The 26,403-nt window shown below is 40.6% G+C and overlaps 1 protein-coding gene across 1 annotated transcript; it reads right to left on the bottom strand.

Annotated features, from left to right (window-relative positions):
• Positions 1-6,741: 6,741 nt before the first annotated feature.
• On the bottom strand, positions 6,742-23,946 carry Scrg1 (stimulator of chondrogenesis 1). The gene is made up of 3 exons (XM_036166787.1): positions 23,729-23,946; positions 9,608-9,859; positions 6,742-6,937 (listed from the first exon to the last, which is right to left on the bottom strand). The coding sequence occupies exons 2-3, from the start codon at positions 9,847-9,849 to the stop codon at positions 6,883-6,885; spliced, it is 297 nt and encodes a 98-aa protein (XP_036022680.1). The 5' UTR covers positions 9,850-9,859; positions 23,729-23,946; the 3' UTR covers positions 6,742-6,882.
• Positions 23,947-26,403: the final 2,457 nt, after the last annotated feature.

The following is a 26,403-nucleotide window of genomic DNA, read 5'->3' as shown; positions in this document are numbered from 1 at the left end:
CTGCCTCCTGAGTGCTGGCATTACAGGTGTGTGCCACCACCGCCCAGTTTAAGGAGCCTTTTGAACGAAGGTGCATGTATGCATGCGTGTGAGTTGGATATAGCGTGCACGTAGAGGTCAGAGGACAAGTTCAGGGATCCATTTCTCACCTACTGAAGCAGGATCTCTCTTTTTTTCTGTTACAGCATGGCATATTCCAGCTAGCTGGCCCCAGGATGCTGGGAGATTGCCCTGTCTCTATTTCCTATCTTGCTGTAGAGGCACTGGGATTGCAGAAGCTACCACAATATCCAGTTTTTGACATCAGTTCAGGGGATCAAACTCACGTCATCAGACTTGGAGGGTAGCTTTTTCCCACACTGAGCCATCTCCTGGGCCCTTGCCAGATCAGTCTAAAACATTCCAAAAGTGAATCTTTGACATTGAAGACTGGAATCTCCCCCAGGTTGAGTCGCTACTGATGCTGTAGTCTGAAGAGGTTTCTATAAAAAGTTTTATTCCTGTGCTGTTAAGTTTTTCATGTTATGAATTCACTAGTAATCTTTCTACTTATTTGTCTCTGAATAAAAAGTGGAAAATCATCTTTACGTGGGTACAGGTTATTTTTAACAGCATCAAGAGAAGAATCCAAATTTGCCATAAGAGTTGGATAAAGAATATTAAATTTGTAGAGGGGCTTTAAAAATTATGTAGGAACCAAAACAAATTAGGAGAAGGCTAAAATTTATTTTTCAACCCCCCCATACACGATGTACTTTTTTCATTGAAGGGGAATTTACGTAATACACAATCAATTTAAAGTGCGTAACTTGGTGGTATTCCGTGTGTTCACAATATGACACAATATGACCAATTTTGTATGGTTTTCCTCACCCTCCAAACCAGTCATACATGGTCACTCCCATTCCTCTCGTTGGGTCTGTTAGTCTATCTCCATGGTAGGTTTATTCACTCATTGAACATTGAGTTTCAACCTTTGCCTAGTGTGAACAATGCTACTGTAGAAATGTTACTGAACTGATTTTTTTTTTTTTTTTTTTTGTTTCGATTTTTTTGTTGTTTTTTTGGAGACAGGGTTTCTCTGTGTAGCTTTGTGCCTTTCCTGGAACTCGCTTTGGAGACCAGGCTGGCCTCGAACTCACAGAGATCCACCTGCCTCTGTCTCCCGAGTGCTGGGATAACAGGCGTGCACCACCACCGCCCGGCCTGAACTAATGTTTTGGTAGATATATTTCTTCATTGCTCCTGAGTATACACCTGGCAGTAAAATTGCTAAGTTATAGAATAATTCTCTGTTTAACTTTTTGATGTACTGTCAAAATTTTCCAAGTGGCTAGGACATTGATGTCATCAATGGCTGAAAACTTGCTAGCTCTTGTACTTTCTCTCTCCCTCTCTCTTCCTCCCTCCCTCTCTTTGAGACACAGTCCCTCTATTATGTCGCTCTGGTTGTCCTGGAATTCAGTATGTAGAACGGGCTGTCTCCCAAGTGCTGGGATTAAAGGTTTGTGCCACCACACCTGGCCTGGACATTTCCCCCTAACTAAAGCCATGCTACAGGGTGTGAAGTGGTATCTTATTGTAGCTTTGATTTATATAATCTTTTTAATTTTTTTATTTATTTTTATTTCTGTGCATTGTTGTACTTCCTTGTCTATCTGTGAACACACATGCATGTAGGGGACCAGAAGAGAGCATTGGGACCTCTAGAACTGGAGTTACAGGCAGGAACAAGCCAGTGTGTCGGTGCTGGGAATTGAACCCCAGATCTTGGAAAGAACAGCAAGTGCTCTTAACTGCCAAACCATAATTCTAGCCTCTGGTGTATATATATATATATGTATGTATGTATGTATGTATGTATATGTATATGTACATGTATATGTGTGTGTGTATATATACATATACATATATATATAATTTTATTTTATAGGCTTGCAGATAACATATCTTTTTTGTAAAAAAAAGTTATTTTAAGTCCCCCCCCCCTTTTTTTTAAGCTCAGCTGTTCTCTATTCCTGGTATTTAACCTTTATTAGAGATTTCCAGATGTTGTCTTTTTCTCGTTTTTTGATAGTGTTCCATGCACTAAGGTTTTACATTTTCCCCTCGTCTGGTGTAAGTAGGTTCTTATGTGTGCGGCTCTACTTTTAGCATCAAGTCTTGAATCCATTGCTAAACACAACGTGGTCAAGAGCAATGCTTTTTTTATGGTTAACCAGTTGTCAAAGCATCGTTTTGAAAAGGTATTATTTCCTCACTGAATGTTCTTAGTTTCCTCTTTGAAAATCACCTCGCCTAGAATATTAGACTTTATTTCTGGATTTTCACTTCTTTTCCATTGACTTATTAGATTTATTAGCCTTGCTTTAAGTTTTAAAGATCAAGAAGTATCAATTCTTTGTTCTTATTTTGATCATGCTTGAACTCTTGAAATTCCGTATGAATTTTGAAAAAAAAAAAAAAGGCTTTTTCCAATGGGATGCCATTGAATATACACACTGTTTAAAGATTTCCATTTTCATTTGCTTAGGTCTTCTTTCATTTGTTTTTGTAGAATTTTGGTGTTTCTATTGTCTTTTGGTTAAATTTATTTGTTGGCATTTTATTCTTATGGTGCTATTCTACATCGAATTGATTTCTCAATTATCTGTATTGTTCATTAGAGGTTTAGAAACAACTGATTATGTGTATTGACCCTACAACAACTGTGCTGCCTTTATCAGCGTTAGAGGTGTGTGTGTGTGTGTGTGTGTGTGTGTGTGTGTGTGTGTGTATGTGTGTGTGTGTGTATGTGTGTGTGTGTGTGTGTGTATGTGTGTATGTGTTTGTATGTGTGTGTATGTGTGTGTGCACATGTGTTATTCTATATATAGTCATGTTAGATCCCATTTGGATGCCTTTCGTTTCTTTTCTTGCCAGGTTGCTCTGGCTGGACCTTGCTCGGTTAGGCTGACCATGACTGGTGAAGCACATTCCTGTTTTGTGCTTTTTACTTACTCTTTGCTTTTCTTAAAAAATGATCATCAAAAGAACTCATACCTGTTAGCAGTTAGGTGACCTGCACATACTACTACTTGTCCTTCCTCCTGAGGGGCCCTGCCTGTTATTTTGGTTGTCTATGGTGCTCTCAACTCTCCACCAATCCTTTAGAATCAGTACGGTTTGCAGCAGAGCAAACCCTGGAGGAACCCCTCACCATGTCGAGGAAAAGAGAGAATACTATCAGGAAGTGACGAGCTATTTAAGTATGGTTGTCCACTTTGTACTCAGCAACATGGGACTAAGAACAAAAACAAGGATTCGGCAAGTCCAAGACAAAACCACAGAAAGCATTTGGTGAGCTGTCGGCCATGTATAAACTCATGTTTGTTGAGAAGCTTGCTTTTCTGAGAAGGGAATAGAGGAAACTGTGTTTTGAAACAGTGTAGTGGTTAAGACTAGACGCTGTGCTGAGACTGCCCATATTCCAAACCTGGGTCTACTGCTCACTGATAATGTAACTGCAGAGAACTTCATTTCTGTAAACGTTGGCACTGTGCTCACAGAACAGGGAGAAAGTACATCTGTTTCCTTCGTTGAGACCAGTAAATTTTAAAGAACAACCCAATTAAAGCCATTAATATAAGTGAGTCAAACATTTGCTTTTAAAGGCATTTTGACCAAGTTAGAAAACATTTTGTGAAGCAAGTTGTCTTTATGTTTACTTGGTAATATAAAGGAAGAGGTGTTGTTTTATAATGCATTCAGTTAGTGTCATTGAATTTCTTTGATAGTATTTTCTTATGTTTAAATTTTTTTTTTTTTGCATGCATATATGTTTATGCACCACTTACATGCCTGGTTCCCTAGGAAGCCAGAATAGGGTATCAGAGATGACCTGGAGCTGAGGTGTAGATGGTTAGGAGCCATCTTATGGATGTTAGAACTCAAACCCAGGTCCTCTAAAAAAGCAGCAAGTACTTTTAACTGCTAAGCCATCTCTCCAGACCCTCTTTTTTTCTTTTCTTTTCTTTTCTTTTCTTTTTTTTCTTCCTTTTCTGTTGTTTTTTTTTGAAATAGAGTACAGCTGAGGATGACCTTGAACTTCTGATTCCCTTGCCCCTGCCTCCTGAGGGCTGGGAGGACTGATGTGGGCCACCCCCTCCCATGGTTTATTCAAATGGTGTTTTCTCTTCGGGTTTTGATTGCACATGCACGTGCACATGTGTTTTTCTATATATAGTCATGTTAGATTTAAGTAAAGACGTTATTTCCCATGTTGCTGAGTACAAAGTGGACAACCATACTTAAATAGCTTGTTTAAAGGACTTGTTGCTTCTTATCTGCTTTGATTCTGCTGTGTCGCTTTTATAGACAATGGATTATTAATACTTACCTGTCAGAAAAAAAAAAAAACAAAATGAAACAGATTACTGACAATTTTCTTTATTTAGCTGTCTGATGTACCGGTCCAGAAAGGAGGTGAGACATCCCTTGTTGAGTCTGGTTTTATTGCCAGTGCATTCAGTGAAGAAAGCCCAATTAAATCGCATGCAATTTAGACAACTGATTTATTTATTTGAAAAAAGATTTATTTTTTAATTATGTATACAGTGCTCTGTCTGCATGTGTCCCCGCAGGCCAGAAGAGGGCACCAGATCTCATTACAGGTGGTTGTGAGCCACTATGTGGTTGCTGGGAATTGAACTCAGGACCTCTAGAAGAGCAATCGGTGCTCTTAACCACTGAGCCATATTTTTTAAACAATTGAATTTCTTCATGCTTTTTAAATGATGTGATATTTATAAACATGTTCTGACAGGTATATGTAAGGACTCTTTAAGAGGAACAGAACTGAGATTACCCCAAAATTGTTGGACTCAGTCTGTAACGCTAGTGTTGAATGGATGCCAGTTACTATTCTGTTTGGGTCTTCAGAAACAGGACCTTCAAGGTTGTACTTCAATGAATAGTGTTACTGCTCTGTCACAAAATGGTATCTCCTGAACTGCCTTCAAGATATGGTGTGTCTCAAATGTTCCCCCACAGTCCTTTTCCAATTCCCTGTTTCCCATAACAAGCTCCTCCTCCTCCTCCTCCTCCTCCTCCTCCTCCTCCTCCTCCTCCTCCTTCTTCTTCTTCTTTTTTGAGACAGGGTTTCTCTGTGTAGCTTTGCGCCTTTCCTGGATCTTGCTCTGTAGACCAGGCTGGCCTTGAACTCAGAGATCCGCCTGCCTCTGCCTTCCGAGTTCTGGGATTACAGGCATGCGCCACCAACGCTCGGCCCAGGCTTCATATTTATAAATAATAACTTTATTAAGAGGACAGCTTTGTTAGAACACATGTTCTGAGAAGACATGTCTATCTTATGCATTACTAGTAGCCCAAGAATCTTAATATAGGCTAGCATCTAGCCTGCATGTAATGCTTTTATAAAATGGAAGTTTCTGAAATTAACTTTTTGGTTACTGTGAGTCCATACTTATATATTTTTCCACACTTATATTTTAAAATAGAAGATTAAACCCCAAAGTTGTCTCCTCACAATTAGAAAATGTCTTTTTCTTTCTTCCTTTCTTTCTTCCTTCCTTCTTTCCTTCCTTCCATCCTTCCTCCCTTCCTTCCTTCCTTTCTTTCTTGCTTTCTTTTTTCTTTTTTCTTTTTTTAGTAAGGTTCTGTGTAGCTGGACTCAAATCGTCTACATAACTGAGAATGTCCTTAAACTTAAACTTGGGGTCCTTCTCGCTTCCTGTTCCCAGTGCTGGGATCCAAGGCATGTGCCACTACATCCTGTTGTGGGATGTTCGTTTAAGAAGTGTTACATTTGTTTATGCTGTGGAGCATTTGTTTAATGGTGCAAAGACATGTTCCATTTGTTTGATTAAATACAATTAACCTGGGGCAAGAGTCAGCAATTAGCTGACAGGAGGTGGTAGGGGAACCATGTATAGCCAGGTTCTTAAGTGGGGGCTGAGCAGAAGGAACAAGGAGAAAAGGTTAGCTATTTGCTCTTCAGCCTCTCTGAGTGAGCACAATGTCGCCTCAGGCTTTGATTCCTGAGTTCCATAGAGGGATAGAGATCTAGCTAAAGTTCTCTTTAGCAGCCACGATAAAGCCGGTGCCTGAGGGAACAGAATTCCTGCTGCCGAACCATAGCCGTGGAGTTGTAACTGCAGATTAGCAAATATAATTTGTGTAGTACTCAGGGCTTGAACCCTGAGCCTCTGCATACTGCCAGGCATCTACCAACCAAGTCACACACACCAGCTCTCCTCGAGTGCACTTTTTTAATTCTTAAAAATAATGATACTTCAGGCAACTATATCATGATCTTAAGGATACAACTGTATGTTTGAATGGCATTCAAATTCTGCTTTGGTTTGTTGTGTCTTAAACTCGAGTTAGAAAAATGGAGCTAACAATATTACCTTTAAGGTGTTGTTTTGTTTTTTCAAAACAGCAAAATTAAAATGTACTTAAAGATGACGCATATGTAATAATACCTAAGGATGGGTTCTTTTCCTTTTTAGTAAAAAATGTGTAGCTTCCCTCCACTAAGTTCATTTATTATCTGGTTCTCTCTGTTCAATTTGCCTGGTTAAAACTCACAATTAACAACCAAAGTTTTCTCTCAGAATCAGGATTGTGGCTACCCATTGGGGGGCAGGACTCTTATTGGATGTAGTGAACTCCTCCTAAATAACAGTCTTCTAGCCAAATGTTTTAATCAGTCCTAACAACGTCCACAGAGACAAGCCGAATGGAAACAACTTTTATTGCTGCTGTAGCCAGGTTTAGACAATCTGTGCTTTCATAGGCTGGGTGGAAATCAGAACTGTAACTATATAATGCGGTTTGTGGGAAGTTGGGGACTGTGTTCTCCGGAAGGCATGCAGGTCCTCAGTGACTGTTGCAGGGGATCACAAAGGAGATCTTCGGTCCAAAGAAGACATCTCTGAAAGAAAGAACACCAGTTAAACTCAGCCAGAAATAGAGGGATATGTTGGTCTTCTGGATTTAAAATGGACGGGGCTTCCGAGGGTTTCAGATAAGACTACTCATTGTAGGTGAACCAAATACAAAAGGATGGTCACAAAGACCAAAAAGGTAACTGCATTTTCTTTCACCCATTCACCATGGATATTATGCTATTATTTGTCTATAAATAAAAGGAAACAATAGATAATTTCAAAACCTTATTTATCCAAAAGAGTTCACTTTGATGTGGAGATGGGTTATGAAGTTTAAATTTGGGGGTAAGAAGAGAGGGATCAGTAAACATTACTTAGAAAACCATTAAACAAAGGGTTGGGGATTTAGCCTTGCCTAGTGCAAGGCCCTGGGTTCGGTCCTCAGCTCAAAAAAAAAAAAAAAAAAAAAAGGAAACCATTAAACAACAAATTTTAAAATATTTATATTTATTTAAATATTTATCTAAACTATTTTTAATTTTATTAAATTTATTCTCATATTTAATTCATTATTTTTGTTACATTTAATTCAAATATCTCAGCTTCCTAAATTTTAGGCAATAAAAGTGTTCTAAAAGCTATTCTTATCTTTTTGGGTAGAAAAGCTAGTATAAAGGTAACATGAAAAAAATGCATGGACTAGTATAGAATTGTATGTACAGGGAGGGTGTTATGATTCTGACTTACTAGAAACACACTTTGCAAAGTGATTCTGTTGCTACTGGAAAAGAATCTCCAAGTTAAGGAGAAATGGTTTCTGTATATTTATACCTCTGTTTAAATGTAACACTGATAATCACAAAGTTATATCAGAAAATATAAGCCCACTGCAATAAATTGGTTTACTAATCCAATAATGGAAAAAAAAAAGCATTTTAATATTGATTGGCGCTTAATTTCTACAGCATAGAAATGCGTTTCATGGGGTTAATTAACACATGTTCTTGCATCGGTGTAATACAATGTTTCTGAAAGGTCACGGTGCTTGAGAACCACCGGAGGGCTTGTTGACCTCTAATGGAAGGGCCTGCCATGCACAACCTCTGATTCAGTGGGTCTGCACTGGGGTCCCAGGGCAGGTGTGCACTCAACACGCACTGCTCTGGAAACCTCACTTTGTGGTTCAGCTGGGTCTGAATCGGGTTTTTGTCCCCACAGTCACATTAGCTAGTTTCGTGAGGTGTCACCCACCCATCACTTCAACCTGCCTTCCCTAGGGAAGAGTCTTATATCTGCCTTTTCTACCTTACAGGTTTCTTAGAAGGCTAAAAATAGGATGTCAGATGTTGAAAGCAATTTGAAACAGTATTAAATATCCAAGATTATAGCATTTAAAACAGTCCTTAATCAAAGGAAAATAATCTTAAAGTCAAGAACTAAAACTACTGACTAAATCTCCCATTTTTTTTTAGTTACCATACACCAATTTTCCAAAATGTAAATTGTTTCTAAATATATTTCATTTCTAATTAACTTATATATGGATCTGGAAAATCCTCCCATGGTCCTTACTGACATTTTTTTTTGTCCCAGTTATTTACTTGATGCTGTTCACTAACTTGTTTAATCTAAAAAAGAAATTTTATTGGTTTTCAAATTAGTTACAATGTCAACTTTGAGGTTCATTTATATTACCAACTGATGTTTGTTGTTTTAAGAATTGAAAATAGAATTTAACAAGTTACGATATTATTTTTTTCACATTTTTATTTAGGCTTTGTTTTGGTTGTTTGTGACAGGCTCACTGTGTAGCCCAGGCTAGCCTCCAACTCCAATCTTCTTGCCTGCACTCTACCACAGTTACTCAACAAGAACACTACACAACTTGGATGGTTCTGAAAATAACTGGGATTTGAGTTTACTTAGGAGAGTGATTAACTTCAGCAAACCCAGTGCTGAAGCTGCTCTAAGCCAGGTCTGGTACCTCATGCTGTGGAGGCTGAGGGAAGAGGATTGCCCTGAGTTTTCAAGGTCTCAAGGTCAGCCTGGTCTTGAGCTATAGCTGAGATTTTGTCTAAAAAAAAAAACAAAAAAGATAGTAACTGAACTATGAGTCTATTCTATTGAATGGATGAAATTTATTAACACCTATGAAGGATTTATTACTATCGTTGGTATATAATAAACCTTCATTGAATGTTACATTTCTACAACATTTGAAAACTGAAAAAAAAATTTTGGGTTGTTTTTATAATCATGATAAAACGAAATAATTGAAACAACCTTATAAATAAATACAGAATAATGCTAAAAATATGTTAAAGTTGGCCACACTGTATTATATGCATTTGTGTAGATTTTTCAAAGCCCATGTTTTAAAGATTTGTGTAGAGAAATCACTGGGAAATTTATCTTCATACCAGTGCTGCAAGGTGAAAAAATTTACAATTAATTATTTGGAAAAGCCTAAGATTTTTTCTTTCTTTCTTTTTTTTTTTTTTTTTTTTGGTTTTTTGAGACAGGGTTTCTCTGTAGCTTTGGACCCTGTCCTGGACTAGCTCTGTAGACAAGGCTGGCCTCGAACTCACAGAGATCCACCTGCCTCTGCGATTATAGGCGTGCGCCGCCGCTACCACCACCCGGCCAAAAGATGATCTTTTAAGAGGCTTTTTTCTACAAATATAACAATACACTTTGAAATTTCATGTCCTTACTTTGGGCAACAGAGCAGTTCACTGAAATTGCAGTAACAGATCATCTCGCAACCCTTCGCGTCCCAGAAATGATGCTGGACGTTTGTGTCGATCGGGGTCAGATCGGATCTGCCCTCTGGAAGGTTGTGACAGTTGCGATCTCTTAGCATCTTTCTGTAGCAGGAGAGGCGACTTGAAGGCATGGCGTGGGTTCCTAACAGCAAAGTTAGCCCCAGGGTGACAAGCACCACAGATTTCATCATGGCTTTGTTCCTGAGATAGAATAACAAACAAAAATAGGTCAGCATTTGTTGGTTAAAAGGTGGGATTTGTCTGAACATCAAGTTTTGCATGCTGTCGTAAATTTGGCTATGAGGAGAGTTATTCTTTTACACACTCTTTGTCTTTCTCACAGTTTAACTTTCTGACCATTTACATTTTGTTTTGTTTTGGTTTTCGAGACAGGATTTCTCTGTGTAGCTTTATGCCTTTCCTGGATCTCACGCTGTAGACCAGGCTGGCCTCGAACTCACAAAGATCTGCCTACCTCTGCCTCCTGAGTGCCATTTACATTTTTTATTTGAAACACTTGTCCAAAAATTCAAATGTCTGGACACCACTTAAAAAAAATAGTGAAGAAATGGGCGGAGGTGGCGCACACCTTTATTCTTTTAATCCCAGCACTCGGGAGGCAGAGCCAGGCGGATTTCTGTGTGTTCGAGGCCAGCCTGGTCTACAGAGTGAGATCCAGGACAGGCACCAAAACTACACAGAGAAACCCATCTCAAAACACTGGGGAAAAAAAAAAAGTGAAGCTCAAGGAAGCTCAACTCCACACCAGCCTGAGGACCTGAGGTCAGTCCCGGGGAGCCATGTAAGAAGCCGAGGGTGTTAGCATGCATCTGTAATTCCAGCACTCCATGGAAGGAAGAGGCACACAAATGGCTCAAAAGCCATGGGCCAGCTCCTTGGAGCACACAGCCCAGCAGCAAAACCAGCAGAGATCTGTGGCCATGAGGAAGACAGTGGGAGAAAAACTCTGCAAAAGAAAGCCTCTGGCCCTCTGACTTCTGCATGGGTGCCATGGCGTGCATATGCCTGTGCACACACGCAAGAAGAAGTATTGAATGAGAACTACCAAGAGAGAGAATCTGCACTTAATAAGGTACCCAAAGTCACACTTTTTTTTTCTTCTTTTTTTACGTGTAGTCACTCAGGCACAACGGCTTTAAGAGAATATAATCTCAGGGAAGTTGTAGAGCGACTCGGGTTCCCAGATGAACTTGACATTTCCTATGTATTAGAACCACAACATTATCAAAGAGCACAGGTGCCAGTCCTGGACTGAGAAAAACTTACATATGCCGATATTCACAGATAATATTCTATAAATATATCCGGAATTATTCTAGGCACTCATTCTTGTTACAACTGTTTATTGCTTTTTCTTTTAAATTTTTACCCACATAGACAACTTATCTGCTATTGAAAAGGGAGGCTTGAATTCTTTCTTTTTTGTTTTGTTTTTGTTTTTAGAGACAGGGTTTCTCTGTGTAGCTTTGTGCCTTTCCTGGAACTCACTTGGTAGCCCAAGCTGGCCTCGAACTCACAGAGATCCACCTGGCTCTGCCTCCTGAGTGGATTAAAGGCGTGCGCCACCACCGCCCGGCCTTTTTTTTTTTTTTTAAATAAATTTCCTTTTTTTTTTTTTTTTTTTTTTTTGAGCTGAGGATCGAACCCAGGGCCTTGCGCTTGATAAGCGAGTGCTCTACCACTGAGCTAAATCCCCAAGGAATTCTTTCTTAATCATCTAGTGTGGCCATGACTACCTACAACGGGAAACTCCTAAGTGAACAGACTCTGTTGATGTCGTTCTAACATTTCACTTACTGTAAAAATCATTTCCCTTAGCTGCTTCTACCCACCGGTCTGGGTCTGAACTTCGTAGCTATACCAAACAAGTCTAGTTCCTCAGGAGACAATTTACTAGTGGTTCTGCAGGACTGGGATAGTGGTAATGTTTGTAACCAGTCTCCTCTAGGGTCTGTGTTAGACCTGAAGGGAGCGGAGCTGATTGTAGTAAAGGAGGGGTAACAGCATAGTAGAGGATTCAGAATTCAAATCCATAGCCATGCACATGGCACACTGCACTTTGCTAACACACAGTGTATCTTCCTGGCAAAGAAGGAAGGCTGATAAGGGCACATCTCTTTGCACACGGCACTTAAAGGATATTTATTTATTTATTTATTTGAGGATCGAACCCAGGGCCTTGTGCTTGCTAGGCAAGTGCTCTACCACTGAACTAACCCCCGCAACCCATACATATATATATTTTAAGACAGGGTTTCTCTGTGTAGCCCTGGCTGTCCTGGAACTCAGTTTGTAGATCAGGCTGGCCTCAAATTCAGAGATCTCTGCCTATCTCTCCCGAATGCCGGAATTAAGGGCATGTGCCACCCCACCCCCCACCTGCACCCATCAATGCCTGAGGCAAGTGGGAGAATTGGCCTTGAGGTCACACGGAGTTCTGTCCTGCCCCTCAGAAGCTGCAGCAGTGGGGAAAATGGCCCCCACGCCTCGATGCTGCAAGGGGTCAACTCGACAGGACAATGCAAAGGAGTTCGCCCTGGTGATGAGGACAAGGGAGAGCGTGGCCTGACCAACCCTGCAAGGACCCAGGCCCAGAACCAGGGTGATGTGTTGGTCCACCCCAGCATCCACCCCATCTGTGTTATGCTGAACACATGAAGGGACCAGACCTACAGATCCAAAGCTGCAGAATTTCCACAACACAGGGCAACAGCAGGATAACCAGGAGGAGTTCCAGTGAGGGCCCAGCATCGATAGTGTAGCAGAAACCAGAGGCCTTGAACCAGACCACTGACCCTCTGCAATGAACACTAGCAAGTAAAGACAGATGGATAAAAGTGTTTACCATGTGATTCATTGTGTGTCACACTACAGTTTCCAAGACAAGATTGATTTTTTCCTTTTCTCTTTTTCTTTTTTCTCCTACATTTATTTATTTTTTTTTGGGGGGGGTGCAGTTTGCAAGAGTGGATGGATACCAAGGGATGAGGAGATGGATGGGATGGAGATTCATGATGTAAAGACACAAAGAATAAATACAAGAAGAGGGAAAAAAAGAAACATTTTAGACTGTGGTGCTCTACTGTCCATGAGTCTCTGCTACAAAATAAAAACATCATAACCTAACGAGACAAAAGACCAAGTAGGAAAGAATGTATGGATGGGAGAGTGATCTCAGTGGGTGGGCTCCTGGGAACACAACCCCAGGTGGTTTGAACAGGAGGGATTTAATCACTTGTGGATTTTAATGGCTGGAGATACCTACTATTTCTTTTTACTACAAAGTCAAATAAAAATCCAGAAATAAGAAGAATTTTTTGTTTGTTTGTCTGTTTGTTTTTTGTTTTTTCGTGACAGGGTTTCTCTGTGTAGTTTTGCGCCTTTCTTTCCTGGAACTCACTTGGTAGCCTAGGCTGGCCTTGAACTCACAGAGAACCTCCTGGCTCTGCCTCCCGTGAGCTGGGATTGAAGGCGTGAGCCACCACCGCCCGCACCGCCCGGCTTGTTTTTCATTCACTTACGGAGCAATTGTTTCCATGTGGTGTTCTCATACACACTTGCTTCGTGCCCTTCTCTTCCCATCCCCCAGCCGGTGTGCACTTCCATCCCCCATTCCTGTATTCTCCCTCCCAAGTCCCCTTTCTGCCCTATTTTATATATTCTATTACCTTCTTCTTCCCTGGCCCCTTCCTTATGACCTCTGTGTCCTCTCTTCTGTTCCCCTTCTGGTCTCACCATCTATAGCCATTCACACACACACACACACACACACACACACACACACACACACACACGACAAGAGTGCACATGTGTGTGTTTGTCCGAGCCTTGCACTTTGAAAGGAAACAGTACTGCTGAAGGGAGATTGAAAGTATGAAATCTCCAATGACTAGAAACAGCTCATGAGTAACTCGTCTTAGGTAAGACAGGAAATTTTGAATAAAGACTGATTTTTTGTTAAGTTTAGAGAATAAATATCATATTCCTAAAAGTTGCAGATTTTATTTCATTTTCTTATTTGAGTTAGTTACCTTTGACCTGGCTTGTAACTTTTAAAATTGGGCATACCTAATTCTTATCTATAAAATTACTAAAAGAAGTGACAAAATGAGGTCTAATTGATATAGTCTCCTATTTAATAGAGGAAAACATAAGTTCTACAGTGTATCACAATCTAGCATATATATATGTAGATTATAACCTTCAAATGGACTTTTTGCAAATCAGATTAAAATTCATACTTATTTTTACTTTTGTTTTGATTTGGTTTTGTTTTGAGATAGTCTCACGTATACTTGTGTGTACTTGCAAGTGATCATTGAGAGAGTCATTGATCTGGTTCAAGGCCTCTGGTTTCTGCTACACTGTCCATGCTGGGCCCTCGCTGGAGCTCCTCCTGGTTATCCTGCTGTTGTCCTGTGCTGTGGAAATTCTGCAGCTTTGGGCCCCTGCACGTGCTCCAGCAGATCACAGATGAAGTGGATATGTGGTGAGCCAACACATAACACTGGCTCTGGGCTTGGGTAGCTGCAAGGTTGGGCTTGAACTCCTGATCTTCCTGTTTCCACCACACCTGCATATTCATATGGTTAAAATGTTAATGCTAAAAAAAAAAAAAAAAAAAAGCTGGGCAGTGGTGGTGCACACCTGTAATCCCAGCACTCGGGAGGCAGAGGCAGGTGGATCTCTGTGAGTTCGAGGCCAGCCTGGTCTACAAAGCAAGTTCCAGGACAGCCAGGGATACACAGAGAAACCCTGTCTCAAAACACACACACACACACACACACACACACACACAAATGTTAATGCTATGAGATGTTCTCATTCTCAACTGCTGCAATGAGGCCCTTCTCTAATACCTAAGAGATGTAGTTTTTCAAAAACAAAACCTTGTAATCCCTGACACTTTTCGCTTTTCAAGACTGGGGCCACACGCTGTGAACCTTTACTATGGGGCAGGAAAATAATCACAGTCATTAATCTTTAAGGAAGTGTTTGTGTAGAACTAACAGGTTCTACTCATTGGGCTAAGGTTTTTTTTTTTTTTTTTTTTTTTTTTTTTTTTTTAAGCTTTTTTGAAGTGAAATTGACATACAATAAACTGCAAACACTTCAAACATAGTTTGTTAAATTTGGGTATGTGTTTTTCCCTATGAAGCCACCACTACAGTCAAGACATTAATCATATAATTGCACCTGTTTCCCGACATCCTTTTATTGTCCATCCCTCCTTGTGACCCATCCCATCCAGCAACCACTGATTTGCTTTCTGAAGCCACAGGTAACATCCATAAGACTAGAATTTTATATAAAATAGTAAACATGAAACCATGCAATCTTTTATGTGGGTTATCTCAGTACAGTAGTTTTGAGGTTTAGATGCTTTACTGCTGAGTATTCCATTGTACACACTATAAATTGTCTCTCCATTTGCCTGCTAATGAACATTTGCGTCATTTTCAATTCGGGATAGTCATAATGGAAGTACTGAGAACACTCCTGTACAAGTCTTTTCAAGATCAGGACATTTGCTACTCTTGGGCAAATATGGACGTGGTGGACTAGCTAGCTGGCTTGGATGGTGGAGGCCATAGTTCAACGTTGGTGTCATTCCTCAAGAATCATCCAGCTTGGTTCTTCTTTTTGCTAATTTATTTTACTTTATGTGTATGTTTTGCCTGTATGCCTGTATGTGTATATACCATGTGCATACCTGTTGGATGCCCTGGAACTGTATTTATGAATGTTCATGAGCCACCATATGGGTGCTGAGAACTGAGCAAGATTCTTTGGAAAAATCAAGGGGTTGGGTTGGGGATTTAGCTCAGTGGTAGAGCGCTTGCCTAGCAAGCACAAGGCCTTGGGTTCGATCCTCAGCTCAAAAAAAAAAGAAAAAGAAAAAAAAGAAAAACTATGTAAAAATGTTTTAGCATACTTTTTTAAAAACAGGATTTCACCATTTTTTGCTTGGCCTAGAACTTGCTATATAGCATAGATAGCCTTAATATATTGATCCATCTACCATCTACCTTCACCTTCTTAGTATTCTGATTATGGCACACACAACCATGCCCGGCTGCAAGGGCACCAAGTGCTTTTTTTTCCCCTTTTTTGGTTTTCAGAGACAGGGTTTCTCTGTGTAGCTTTGTGCCTTTCCTGTAACTCGCTTTGGAGACCAGGCTGGCCGCGAACTCACAGAGATCTGCCTGGCTCTGCCTCCCGAGTGCTGGGGCACCAAGTGCTCTTAACTGATGAGCCAGCTCTCCAGCCCCCACCTAGGTTCTTGAGACAGGATATCTCATTGGGTCTGGGGCTTGTCAATCATTTAGGCTGAGGGAGCTCCAATGGGCCTCTGATCGCCACCTCCCCAGTAATAAGATTACAAGCAAGCACTGCCATGTGTGACTTCTTTCCCACATGGGTTCTGGGGTTCAAACTCAGGTCAAGTTATTGTGTTTACGTGACAAGCACTTCATCAGCAGAGCTATTGCCCCAGTTCTAGAGTATTTTCACTTTCAAATAAACTATCAGGGCCAGGCAGTGGCGGCACACGCCTTTAATCTAGCAGTTGGGAAGCAGAGGCAGGCGGATCTCCGAGTTCAAGGCCAGTCTGGTTTAAAGAGGGAATTCCAGGACAGCCAGAGCTATTCAGAGAAACCCTGTCTTGAAAAACAAAACAAATTGCATTTCAATTCTGTTGCTCATCTTAAAAAAAAAAAAAAAGGACTGTGGCTGGGCATGGTTGTGCATGCTGTAATCACAATACTAGGGAGGCAAAGGTAGATGGATCAATACATTAAAGCTATGCATGCTATACAGCAAGTTCTAGGCCAAGCAAACAAACAAACAAATGAAAAACAAAACAGTGAAATACTGTCTTTAAAAAAGTATGCTGGGCTGGAGAGATGGCTCAGTGGTTAAGAGCACTGACTGCTCTTCCAGAGGACCTGAGTTCAATTCCCAGTAACCACATGGTGGCTCACAACCATCTCGAATGGGGGATCTGATGCTCTCTTCTGGCATGCAGGCATACATGCAGATAGAGCACTCTTTATAAAAAAAAAAAAAAAAAGTGTGCTAAAACATTTTTACATAGTTTTTCAATCCCTTGATTTTTACCAAAGTGTAGGCACCAAAAAGGAAGAAGAGAAAGAAAGGAGGAGAAAAAAAATAAATAGAAAAAGATATCTGGGTTGCTTATCATGCTGGTTTGTTTGGCAATGTGATGTAAACCAGAGTCACTTGGGAGGGAGCCTCAGTTAAGCAAATGTCTCCTTCAGATTGGCCTGTAGGTACATCTGGGTGGAATCTTCTTGATTGTTAATTGACCTGGAGGGCCCAGTCCACTGCGGGCAGTAACCCCTCCCCTGCAGAAGGTCCAGGGGATGATACAAGAAAGACAGGAGAACGTGGGCCTAGGGCAAGCCAGTAAGCAGCATTCCTCTGAGGTTCTGCTTAGTTCCTGACCTTAGGTTTCTGTCTTGAGTGTGTGCCCTGACTTCCCCCAGGGAGGAACTGTTATCTAGAAAACGAAATAAACCCTTGCCTGCCTAAGTTGCTTCTGGTGATGGTTTTCACCACAGCAACAGGAAGCAAACCAGGACTTATCTTGTCAAATTTTGAGAGTTCTTCACACATTCTGGATATAAATTCTTTATTAGATATATTTGCTTTTATCTATGCCTTTCAATTTAATCTTAGCAAAGGTTTCCAAAGAACTAAAATTCTAAAATCGATAAAGTATAATTTAGTATTTGATTCTTCCATGGATTTTGTTTTGTTTTGTTTTATCTAAGAAATCTTTGCCTTCCCAAAGCTTCCCAAAGTTCACAAAGGTTTTCTTCTATGTTTTCTACAAGTTTTATAGTTTTGGTTTTACACTTGGGGGTCTATTTTAGTTCATTGTAAGCAGTGCATCATATGAATTCAAGTTGGTTTTTTTTTTCTTTTAAATGTAGTTGTCCAATCATGTCTGTACTAGATGTTTAACAGGTTGCTTCTTTTCTCCACTGACTCTCCTTTGCCTCCGTCAAATGTACTGGCATTTGTGAATACAAAGTCAGAGCTGAAACCCCAGGGCAGGAACTAGAGGAAAACATCAGAGGAATGCTGTTCACTGACTCAATCCCAGGCTCGTGTTCACTTTTGCATAGATGTGGGCAGTCTTCCCATGCCCGTTCTTTTCCAGTTCCTCTACTTGTGTGTTTTTACTCCAAACTGAAGTGGGTTTTGTTGTTGTTGTTTGTTTGTTTGTTTTGTTTTGTTTTTTCGAGAGAGGGTTTCCCTGTGCAGCTTTGGAGCCTGTCCTGGAACTCACTCTATAGACCAGGCTGGCCTTGAACTCACAGAGATCTGCCTGCCTCTGCCTCCTGAGTGCTGGGATTAAAGACATACATCACTACTGCCCAGACCAAACTAAAGTTTTAATTCCTGTCATCCTGTAGCGATTCTTGGAATCAGGTAGAGTAAGCCCTACAACTCTGTTCTTTCATAAAGTCTTTATGTGTTGTTTTGTTTGTTTGTTTGTTTGTTTTGGCAAGACTAGGTCCTTTATAACTGTGTGTGAATCTACTTGCCAATTTCTATAGGAAAATCCTGGGGGAATTTTTATTGAAATTGCAATGACCCTTATAATATTGGATCTTTAGACTCATGAACTTATTTTTCCATACTTTCATGTTTAATTATTTGTAGCTTTCTATTTCAAATGTCCATTTTTCCTTATTATGTTAAGAATATTTAACATAAGATCTACACACCAACATTCTGTGTGTGTGTGTGTGTGTGTGTGTGTGTGACATGTGTGTGCAGATGCCTGTGGATGCCAGAATACAGTGTTGGACCCTCTGGAACTGAAGTTACAGAAGGTTGTGCTGCCTATGTGAGTACTAGGATATGAATTCAGGTCCTCTGAAAGAGCATCATGCACTCTTAGCAACTTCTCAACTGAATCTCCAGCCCTGTGGTGGCTATTTTAAATTCTCTGTCAAGTAATTCGTTTATCTCCCTGTCCTTAGTATCAATTTCTAGACTTCCATCTTGTTATTTAATTTGGATTCTGTTTCCCTATTTTTCATTTTCATTGACATGTGTGTTTGTGTATGCATATTGATATCTGCACATTCGAAATAAACAGATGAAAGAGCACCCATTCCTTTCCCAGTTGTGATGAATCTGCTTTGTGCAAGAGAAGGACTTCACGTGTGAGTTTTCTACCTTTGTGCTCATCTCAACAACTGCCTTTGCTCTAAGCTGTCTGCAGGTTCCTAGAATACCTTTACCAAGGCTTCGAGACAGGTGAGATGGGAGCCAATCCCCTGAGCAGCTCTCAGGGAAGGGAGAGTGGTGGATGTGTGGCCCAGCTCTGCTGTCTCTAAGTAAAAGCTGGGTACTGGATCTCTTTACCGATTTATTCTGTGTTTGGCTGAGGACGAGAGCTACAGGCATGCACTTATTTACATTTCAGTGTTTTCAGTGTTTGCTTTGTAGCTATGAATGTTGTAGACGCTTGGCTCTGTCACTCAAAGACAAGCAAAGGCAAAGCCAGTCCATTCGATCACACCAAGAACACATGTAAGGTTATATATCCCCACAGATGTTCATTTCACACACACACACACACACACACACACACACACACACACACACACACACACCTTTTGGGGGGGAAAGAAACATTTTGGTTTTTTTGTTGCTGTTGGTTGTTTTTGTTTGTTTGGTTGTTTTTTGTTTTGTTTTGTTTTTTGTTTTTTTGGTTTTTTTTTTTCATTTTTAAGGTAGGGTTTTTCTGTGTGGTCCTGGCTATCCCAAACCTTGCTCTGTAGACCAGGCTGGCCTCTAATTCAGAGATCCGCCTGCCTCTGCCTCTGGAGTACTGGGTTTAGAAGTGTGTGCCACCACAGCATGGCATTAAACAAACAAACAAACATAGTTTTAAAAATAACTAAATACTGACTTATTCATTATAGATGCATGCAACTTACAAAAAAAAAGAAAAACAGAATAAAATACCAACTGGTGTCTTAGTATAGAGGGGACTGATGTTGGCATTGCAGATTTCTATTCAGTTTGGTGGTGCATGCATAATGATGTTAATAAGAAGAAAGTGAGCCAGAGGCAAAATCCAGGGAAACTCAATCATATATGGACTATGTAGAAGATGCATCAAGAGAAAGACATTATAAACCACGGAGGAGATTGGGAAAGTACAGGGTCACAAGACAATACTAGGTCTAAGTTCAAAGGACAAGTGAGTGGAAAGCTGAGAAAACCTGTATTGAACTGGATATTTACTGAAGCTTGCTCTTTTGAGCTTCTATTACAGATGTACATATAAACAAAATAATATTTTTTAAAGAATATTTTTAAAAGAATACAAAGGTGCTGGAGAGATGGATATGCAGTTAAGAGCATTTCTTGCTCTTACAGAAGACCCTAGTTCAGTTCCCAGCACCCATGTCAAGCAATGCACAAACCATCTGTGAATCTGTGGAAGCATACTTGTGACACACACACACACACACACACACACATACACACACACACACACTTTTTTTTTTTTTTAAATGGAAGGAGCCAATTTCAAAGAACTTCAAGAATAATACTTTGGTAATAATTAAATTTGGGATGGCCATAGACTTCTGTCTTAGGGATTCTATTGCTGTGAAGAGACGCCATGATTATGGCAACTCTTTTTTGTTTGTTTGTTTTTTGTTTTTTGAGACAGGGTTTCTCTGTGTAGAGTTGGTGCCTGTCCTGGATCTCGCTCTGTAGACCAGGCTGGCTTTAAACTCACAGAGATCTGCCTGGCTCTACCTCCCGAGTGCTGGGATTAAAGGCATGTGCTAGCACTGCATGGCCTGACCACGGCAACTCTTTTTTTTTTTTTTTTTGGTGGGGGGCTGAGCATCGAACCCAGGGCCTTGTGCTTGCTAGACAAGTGCTCTACCACTGAGCTAAATCCCCAACCCATTTAAAAATTTTTTTTTTTAAATTTTTAATTTTTAATTTTTTTCTGGAGCTGGGGACCAAACCCAGGGCCTTGTGCTTGCTAGGCAAGTGCTCTACCACTGAACTAAATTCCCAACCCCGGCAACTCTTATAAAGGAAACATTTAATTGGAGCTGACTCACCTACAGTTTCAGAGGTTCAGTCCATTATCATGGTGGGACATGAAGTGTGCAGGCAGACATGGTGCTGGAAAGGTAGCTGAGAGTCCTAGATCTTGCAGGCAATAGGAAGTGGTCTGTCTCACTGGGAGTAATTTGAGCATAGAACAGCTTAAGGCCCGCCCCCACAGTGACATACTTCCTCCAACAAGACCACACCTCCTAACAGTTCTGCTCCTTTTGGGGGTCATTTTTCCTTCAAACCACCACAATATCTAAATGAAAATGGTGATTCAGGAAGATGACCCTAAAAAGTCAAGGTTGGCACTAGAAATGTGAGAGTAAGCAGGATATTTATTGATGCAGTGAGAGCTATGCACCTGACGAGGAGAGAGCATAGACCAAGAAGGCAAGAGGGGACGTGGGATGGTCTGGGCTTGAAGAAGAGATGCCAGCCAGGCGGTGGTGGCGCACGCCTTCAATCCCAGCACTTGGGAGGCAGAGCCAGGTGGATCTCTGTGAGTTGGAGGCCAGCCTGGGCTACCAAGTGAGTTCCAGGAAAGGCACAAAGCTACACAGAGAAACCCTGTCTCGAAAAAAAAACAAAAACAAAAACAAAAACAAAAAAAAAAAAAAAAAAAGAAAGAAAGAAAGAAAAGAAGAAGAAGAAGAGATGCCAGCATCACAAAAACAAGTACTGAAGCTTAAAAACATTAAAAAAAAAAATCACTCCAGCACCTGATTCAATGCTTGACTCAGAAAATAAATAGAAACATTCACTTAAGGAATGAGCAAATACATTTCTGGAAAAGCTGGTATTTGCCATACCATGAACCTCACATCTGTGCCAGGGCACAAAGTAGTGTGTGTTTCTGGCCAAGGTTCAGTCTACAGCAGTGGAAAGTTCCATGCCTGGCCAGCGCCTATGGTAGGCTTTTTTCCCTAATTTTTTTTTTTTTTTAACACTTTAGAAATTACACGTTGTAACTGAAGCCTTCTCCTCTTTTACTTAGTTAGGTTCAGATAAATAGCTTTAATTCTTACATAACAAATAGAAAAGCGTCCAGGCTGGTTTGTTCCCTGAGTATATTTGTCTTTTTTTTTTTTTTTTTTTAAACCAAGAAACACCAACCACGATCCTTGGAAATCCATCAAAACTTTATAGTTTACAAATGCCAGCCAAAGAAAGAAGACTGATCATTTTGAAGGAAAAATACTCTTCATTTTTTCTCTTCTAGACCATGCACATGCACTTAAAATTCTTCCTGTAGAACATTCAACTTGCAAGAATGCTCAAAAGACTGTAGAACTGAAGGAACAGGAGAGCCTTTGAGATTGGTCATGCACTGATTTTCCAAAAAATTCAATTTGGTGACCTTAATATTGTTCCTAATGTTGTATGATACCACTTATACCCAATATTGGTGTACTTAGAAATTTACACACACCCATCATACATTTTGTCAGAAAAAAAAAAATCACCACAGAGGACGCAGAATTACAAAGAAGGCATTTCCACATAAGCACCAAATCATTGCACTGTCATTTGGAAGGGAGTCTTGAAGTTCAGTTCTGTGAGAGGTTTTTTTTTTTTGCAAGCTTTTGAATGGCCAGAGTTAAAAACAAAACAACAACAACAACAAAAACCAAACCAACCAAACAAACCAAAAAAAAACCCAAACCATTTAATGGCCAAAACTAACAGGGAGATGTAGTTTAAGCATTCAGCTGGTTGTGGTGGAGCATTCATCCAGGCAGCTGATGTCAGTTCTGGGAACCGGTGTTCAGAACAGTGGAATAAACCGGCATTGATGGATTGATGGATTAGGCTGCAAGAGCGGTCCGTTTTCAGATGTCTGTCAACAACTAACGGGAGAGAAGTAAGCCTGCAAAGACGATGGACAACTCCAGCCCCGAATGTTTGACACTTGAAATTTCAAAATAGTTGGGAGAGATTAAAATTGTTGTCCTAGCTGGGCTTTCTTGGGCACTGGAAAAGAAAATAGCTATTTAAAACTCTCCTTTTCTTATCAGCTGTCTTAAAGTGGGGGTTGTGCTAGGACAGTTAAATTCTGAAGTGAAATATCTCAAATGCAAAGGAACAGAAATGGCATGGAAAACGGATAAGCCTTTTAAAAATTCCAGTACCATACGTGGCAGCGTAGGTCGTGAAGATGCCTTCAGTCTTGGGAAAGCAGTCCACATAATCACCGGAGGAGATCTGCCTTCAGGCTTATCAGAGCATGCTACGGGATGATGCTAACACTCAATCTTACAGCGTTTTAATTTTTTTTTTCTGATCACAATAACTCATCAGAGGAGAAAAGGACCAATCGTGGGGAAAGCTTCCCGTAGCCCGTGCATGTAACTTGAGTCAAGAAACCTTCAAGAAGTATTTTCCTAAGTCCCGAAGGGAGAGTGTTCTCTCCATCTCAAGGTTAGCACGCGCAGACTCTGTGCTGTGTTCCATGGTGAGAACACCAAGGATGCAGGCAATGAATTTCCTCTTTGTGTCACACAGTGCAACTAGTTTCTTTTCAGGAATCACAGCTTCTGAAAGCAAAACCATTTGCTTTCTTTAACATTGCAGTTAACTTCATATAGGGGATCGACAGAGCGCTCTTATGTACTTCAACACCCACACCTAATTCTGAGGGGCAGGGGGCCTAGATGCAGAGTCTGTTTGCATATTAAATGAACATTTGGTCCAATGACTTTCCCCATCAAGGACCCACATTTGCTTCCCTGTTTTGACCAGCTTCTTTTGCTTTATCTCAGGACCATCTCTTTCAAAGTGCATATACTATTTCCTCAGAGGACTACTCAATCTCCATGTCTTCCCCGCTCCATTCCACACACACACATGTTTCTGCTCCCATCTACTGCAGCAGTTAGAAGAGAATAAATGCTATAAAATGTTTGCATAGAGAGAATGTCATACCTTTTTCTTTCTTTCCAGTCTTACTGACAGAAGAGTCTTCTTAAATGCTCCAGCTCCCTGGCTAGTCTGGGCAAAGGAGAGAGAGATGAGGTCCTGGAAGGAGGCTTCTTACAAATGGACCTTTGTCTGCCTTGTCTCTGCCTGGGATTGACAGTCTCTGCTCCAGCCAGGAAGGAGGGGAGAAGGGGAGTGGAAAGAGACAGGAACTGCCTCTCTTGACTCTTCCAAAGCAGAATGAACTAAGCAGTTTCTTCACAGAGGGAAAGAACTAGTCTATACAAGAACCTCTGTGGTGCAGAGTCTTGGAGCAATAAAATTTGAAACCTTGGGATTTAAAAAGAACACAGAGGGACTTTTACCTTAAGAGAAGTTTGGGGGTGGGTTGAGGGAGGAAAGGGGACAAAGCAGAGGATATGTTACTTAGGAAGAAAGGCGAGGGTCTCTTGTCCGCGCATGGTGTCCCTCACCATTTATATAACTTATGACATTTTGGTAAAGGTATTTTCAAGTTCATATTTCATTCTTCCATCATTTACCCATTTGATGAAAGCAAAGATAAGTAAATAAACAGAAAATTATTTTGGTCTCAGAAAAAAAAAAGACACAAAAGGAATTGACCATATTTTTGAACAAACAGTAAAAGTCTAGAAATTCTAACCTCTATTTAACTATCTTTCAGTTAGTTTGTTGAGATCGGGTATAGCCCTGGCTGGTTTAGACCTTGCTATGTAGACCATGTTGGCTTCATACTTACAGAGATCCTCCTGCCTCAGCCTCCTGAGTGCTGGGATTACAGGCACATACCACCACACCCAATTTTCATTTAGGCCTTTTAAACTCTATTAGGAGCAATGTTATAGGACCTAGAGACATTATAGCAAAATAGATATTTTGTAGGAAGAGAACAGAGAAAAGGGTGTCGATCCCAGGTTCTGTTAAGAAAATCATGATGGTGAAGGATAGAGGAACAACTTTGGGCATGACAAGTAGCTTTGTATGGCTGAGACCAGAGATCTGGGAAATGAAATTAGAGAGATAGGAAAAAGTAAGTGATTGAAATACCTCCAATAACAAGCATCATGCTCCAGTTACATTCTATTGTCGGGATGAAATACCTTAACAAAAATCAACTCAGAGAAGAAGGAGGATTTGTTTAGTCATCAGTTCAGGTTTCAGTCCATGAAAACAAACAAACAAACAAAAGCAAAAACCAAAAGCCAAAACAAAACAAAACAAAACAAAAAAACAACAGTCAAAGCAGCAGGAACTCCAAGCGGCCAGTCACATTACATCCACGATCAAGAAGAGAAAGAAAGGATGCTCATATGCTCATTTGGTTGCTTGTGTGCAACTTGATTTCTCCACTCTTATACAGTGCAGGCCCTCTGCCTAGGGAATGGTGCCACCCATGGCAGACTGTGTCTTTTCACATGAAGAAACCAAAGATAATACACACATATGCCCATAGACCGACCCTATGTAGACAATTCCCAATTGAGATTCTTTTCCTGGGAGATTTCTACATTGTATCATGTTGACAATTAAATCCCATCAAAGAGAAAATCTGGAATTTTATCCTAAAAGCGAGTGAGGAAAATGATAGGAACATTAGAAAAGATGACCTCTCCCATCTCAGTGTGAAAGAATTATAGTGTGAGTGGAAAGACAGTTGAGATGAGGATGATCTGGGGAACAGAACTGTAGCAGTATTCATAAGACAAAATAGGTAAAACTGAATTAGCAACGCAGGGGAAACTGAGTCACTCCGTTAATGATTATGTTGTGTTTAAGACAGGGATAGTTAAACTTTCCAAGGCTTGGGCTTTGATGGGCTGTGCTGTCATTCATGTGGAAAAGGAATCCAAAAGGGGGAGCTATTTGTTATTCAAACAGGAAAACAAATCTAAAAGTTTTGGCAAAAGCAGGAGTGGGAAGACAGAAATTAGTTACTTGGTAAATGTTGAGTCAAGGAGCATTTGGGAATGTTTAATTGGCAATTGGCTGGACAGACCTGGAGCTCAGGAAGGAAAAAGCCTGGCTAGAGAATCAGGGTTTACTAATTAATCAACTAAATGCCAAATCATCCCAACTATATGACTTACAGAGTTTCTCAACTAAGTGATAGCTGGAGCCACGGCTGTGCCCCTCAGAGCTTACTGTGTTTTGTGGTATGCTCATTACATGTGCGGATGTATCCTGCCTCTTTATGACCCTCTGAAATGGCTTCTAGTATAGAATCTCTTAATACGTGAGGACATATCGGAGATGTTAGATAGCTTGCCCGAGGCCACACAGCCAGAAAAACAACAGGGTCAGTGCAGCAGTTCTGGTACCTTCACTTTTCACTGTTGTTCTAGAATGCCTCTCAGAAGAGATTATAGAAGAAAGTGTAGTGCTGTGACCAGAATCTTCAGGCTCGTCAGCCTCCAAGGGACAGGTAGCCAGCTGAGGTGGAAAGGAACAAGGGGCAGCCAAAGAAGTACTCTGAAAAATCAGAAGAGTCAAAAGGAAGAATATTTCAGTAAGAATGAGGGTGGCTGTCAGCAGTAGCTCCGGGGAAGTGATTCATGCCCATGCTGATACAGAGGTAGGTCAAGAAAAGTAAGGTTCTGGTAGACCAGTATTTATCTGCTGCTGTGCTGAATGTTGTCAACCTTACACAATGGACAGTCGCC

Source organism: Onychomys torridus, chromosome 17, assembly GCF_903995425.1.
Source record: "Onychomys torridus chromosome 17, mOncTor1.1, whole genome shotgun sequence".
NCBI lineage: Eukaryota > Metazoa > Chordata > Mammalia > Rodentia > Cricetidae > Onychomys > Onychomys torridus.
Note: the sequence above shows the minus strand (reverse complement) of the source record. Positions and strands in the feature narration are given on the sequence as shown.

What these genes read in the sequence shown, in the direction of transcription:
- Scrg1 (XM_036166787.1), bottom strand. Translation starts at nt 9,849, where the DNA reads ATGATGAAATCTGTGGTGCTTGTCACCCTGGGGCTAACTTTGCTGTTA. An exon ending in GAACTGCTCTGTTGCCCAAA is followed by an intron (nt 6,938 to 9,607) that starts GTAAGGACATGA and finishes TCTTTCTTTCAG; the next exon opens with AGATGTCTTCTTTGGACCGA.